The sequence below is a fragment of the Sprattus sprattus genome, assembly GCF_963457725.1.
Source record: "Sprattus sprattus genome assembly, chromosome: 19".
Lineage (NCBI taxonomy): Eukaryota > Metazoa > Chordata > Actinopteri > Clupeiformes > Clupeidae > Sprattus > Sprattus sprattus.
In genome coordinates this window covers 19,502,282-19,506,211 of record NC_137917.1, presented here as the reverse complement: position 1 = coordinate 19,506,211, position 3,930 = coordinate 19,502,282, and the positions used below count along the sequence as shown (strand labels likewise).

The window sequence follows — 3,930 nt, the reverse complement described above, 5'->3', positions numbered from 1 at the left end:
AGAGAATGCGAGGGACCTCCAAATGGAGATGAAGGGCCAGGACTGGCAGGAAGGGGAGAAGTGGGTGGGTGCCTGTCATAGAAGGAGTTTGGGTTTCGTTGCTTCGGGGCAAAGGGCGGGGGAGTGTGGCCGAATCTGGCTTTGCCTGGGTAACGAGGCTGGGAGAATCGCTGGTGCTCTGTGGGGGGCCCTCCTCTACCTCTGCTCATAGCTCAATGGGCAGGGGCAGGGGGGCGCAGGGAGGCACGCACGGACCGGGCCACAGGAGGACAGCTGAAAGTGGCAGCCAATGGGCTGGGCGGTCAGACTGAGGCAGCCTTCACCTGAGTGAGCGAGAGTGAGTGTGTGTGAGAGAGAAAGAAGAAACAGAACAAGAGACAGACAGACGGATATACATATAGAGAGAGAGAGGGGGGGAAGGGGGATAAAGGATTGTTTTTAGCATCCTAAAACCCAGCGTGTGCAAGTGCTTTTCTACCATGGTCCTCCAGTAACACACACTAACTCACGTTACGGTCACAACCGCATTTTTATGAGCCTCTGTGCCGGCACAAGAGCAGTAACTTTATAACCTGGCGGGAGACAGGGATTAATAATTCATGTTTGCTGTGGCAATCCCATTTCATTTCTGGCCTAACCGAGAGTTTGTGGATAATTCAAGGAGAAGGGAAAGTGAGACAAGTCCAGCTAAAGAGACCAGCATTTATGTCAAGGACAAACCAGCTTGCATGAAAAAGGGACGATGGTTCACAAGGTAGCTTCGCTCCCTCAGAGATTATTACAATGCAGAGAAGCGTCTGACTCACACTTCTGAAACTGGACCAAAAGTCTTGTTTAATGAACCCATTCTTTAATTCAAATGTTAAAATTAGGATTAAAACTACTGGATAAAGTACTGCATTATTAACAGTTTACACTTAATATTTCTCATATGATACCAAGGGCAGTTTCTATGACAGCCTTCTCACGTATCACAGGAGGACCCCACCGTGACTTCGGGTGATGCAACACTGAGGGTGGCCAAAAATGTCACAGCGTGAACACTTACACTATAAGATAAAGATAACATTATATGACAGTAAGAGCTGCCTAAAGACAGGAGCCACAGAGTGACTCACATTGACCATATCACGACAGAGCGCATAACCACCAGAGACTCAGGGTGCCTGCACACTTTAGCCCAAAAATGAGGGCAGCTTTCAGTTCTGCTTTAACAATACAAGAGCAGCCAAACTTAACCTTCGTCGCATGCGTTGTGGCTTAATACTATAAAGAGTACAAAGTTAAACGAGTGTCAACATTGCCTGCATACATACCTCAAACAGAGTAATTGCTACAGTAAAGAAAAAAGACGATTCCAAATGTGTGATATCCATGTTACCAAATAACTTGTTCAAGTGCTGAAGCCACCATAATCGATTAACTACTGTAGGTGAGAAAACGCTTAATCACGAATTATCAACACAACAATTCGAAATTCAAAACAGATCCAAAGCATTTCTGGCCAAAAAACAACGCTTCCTCTCGATGATGCGCCGCAAGGTTCCTCGTGGTGAGCAGTACAATACACTCGACGTATTACTCTGAAGATGCCTGGAAAGTCAATAACTGCATTTGCCTCTCAAACTAAACAACAGCTGCGATGTGTTTCTCGCCGTAAGAGAGGAAAGACATCTCAGAATTGACATGAAACACAGGGAAACACGAATTCTTATATATGGCGCAAGTTTGACGACTTTTTACTTTCGTTTTCCATTCTCTCAAAAAGATCAACAAAAGCCAATGGGAAAAGATGCTACTAAAACGACCATCGATAGATGGCGTAAGAGTGACGAAAGGTTTCGATTTTATAAATATGTACACATTAACTAAGACTGATTAGGATTACTAAGAGTAATCGAAATAAACGACTACAATACTGCATACGTTTGCATCAGCCCACATCTAAATCAAGCTGGACAGATGACCGAAACCGACGGTCAAGAAAGAATGGGTGGTAGGCTACTACACAAAAAACAACCATTGCCATGTCCTGTAGGCTTAAATCAACACAGTGTTACAATTTACCACTTACCACTCTATGTTTTAAAACGCAACTACTTTTGGTATGTTTTTTAAATAAAAATTAAAAAACACGACTTTGCCAACAATTTTCCCGAAAGAGAACAGTGAGCATGTCATCAAGCTTTCATCAGTGCCAACTGGGCTGTTGGTGATGGTTAGAAGGTTTCCCCATGCTATTAAGGAGGTTCACTAGCTAGTTTTAGACCAGAACTCCATAATTTGCTTTAACAAATAAGCTTAAGTGGTTTATGGAAATTAGACATGTAAAACGGAACAAGACTTTCAAATTAATATTATTCATCCAGATCGCTGCAAAGGGGGACTTTAACTTTGAGGTGGGATGGGTTTACAGATAAGGATGTGAGGAACGGTGGCATCATCGTTACATATTGTGTTTCACGACGCTCTCCCGGTGGAAGGAAAAGGAATCTCGACCTTTGCCCCTTTCGCATACATATTTAATACATTTCAACTATGGCTATTCAGTAGGATACCGTAATATGCAATACTCTCTGGTGCTTAGAAAAGCCAAGACTGCATCAAATAGCCCTCGTCCATCTCCACTGATTCAGAAACCGTGTGATCGTGAAAAAATGTACTTGATGTCGACTTAAGTAGAACCCTGGTGTGTTGAGTGTGGTGCTGATAGTCGTAAGTTATGTAAACGCTCTTGACTTCCCCAGTTGACTTCACCTGTATTCATTTTCTGCCCTAATATCCCGCCGCTCTCCTAACATAATCACATGTCCTGGTCACATTTGAAAATTCCACTTAGATTGATCTCTGATGCAACACTACGTAAGCCAATGCTCACAACGAGGCGAGCAATAACTTGCTATCCATAGGTCGGTGTAACCGTTACCTGCCCTCCACAGAATATCAACGCAGGTAATTTACACCGTACACATTAAACGAAAAGGACGAACGCATGCATTTGCTCACAATTCGAGGTTCAACCGTTATAGATGGTCCACATTCCTCTACCCTTGAAAAAGCGTCCCGGATGGTTGCCGCAATTACCAGGACTTGTGCATGGGTAGCTGATACAGTCGAAGCTCAGTAATGACAATGTTATTTTAAGCGCACTAGCCATGTGTTGGGTTCAGTACACATTAGCCTGCGGACCGCTATCGTTACTATGGGAAGGATTTAACGTCTCGTTATTGGTCTGGTAAACTGCATGTTCGTAAGGTAGCTGTTGTTGCTTATGGGAATCAACAAGCATTAACATTTGTCACCTTTTCATTTCAGGCTTTACTTTTAGTGGAGTACACATAGACGACAAACAAGCTTAGCTTGCTAGGTATCTCGCAGAGAACAGCGATGCAGCTGCATCATTTTCGTATGTACTCTGTTAATTATAATGTAATGAGCTCGAGGGAGTTAAAAGTGGCAATTAGACACATTCAAGAACATGCATGCAAATATTGGTGTTGACTGGTTCAATTACTTACCAACGTCTGCAGTGTCACGATTTCGTACTTGCCCACGGCAATAAAAATAAAGCACGGAGATCTTGCTAATGCTATGCCGTTGGTCTGTGGCGTCATATTAAAGCGCCAACAGACGCTTTGTAATAGCGTCTTTACGTTATCTTGTTCCTTGTTTACGTCTGATATGTTGGTTTCATCTTTTATATGACCTGTGTTGTGTTACTGTTTATTCACATATTGTTCAGTCACTGAGTTAGTTAAATATTAGCTGACTATAAAGATATTTCGTTTAATTGAATGAACATGCGACATCATTGATTAATAATACATAAAGTCTCTGCTTCAGACAATTAAAACCAAACAATTATAAAAGACCTAAGCAAGGGTTATTCTTGCATACCCACTTTTTACCGAAGAACAAATAAACACCCCA

At 42.6% G+C, this 3,930-nt stretch overlaps 1 protein-coding gene across 1 annotated transcript in view; it reads right to left on the bottom strand.

Moving 5' to 3' along the window:
* The window catches only part of adar (adenosine deaminase RNA specific), a gene marked incomplete at its 3' end in the record, with an annotated part of 20,147 nt that extends 16,549 nt beyond the window's left edge, over window positions 1-3,598 (bottom strand). Inside the window, exons 1-2 of the mRNA XM_080858166.1 lie at window positions 3,519-3,598; window positions 1-323 (exon numbers count right to left, since the gene is read on the bottom strand). The exon at window positions 1-323 is cut by the window's left edge and continues 1,854 nt beyond it. Of these exons, the coding sequence (XP_080714292.1) occupies window positions 1-209 (209 nt within the window). The 5' untranslated portion in view covers window positions 210-323; window positions 3,519-3,598. The remainder of the gene's footprint in view (window positions 324-3,518) is intronic.
* Between the last annotated feature and the right edge of the window lie 332 nt (window positions 3,599-3,930).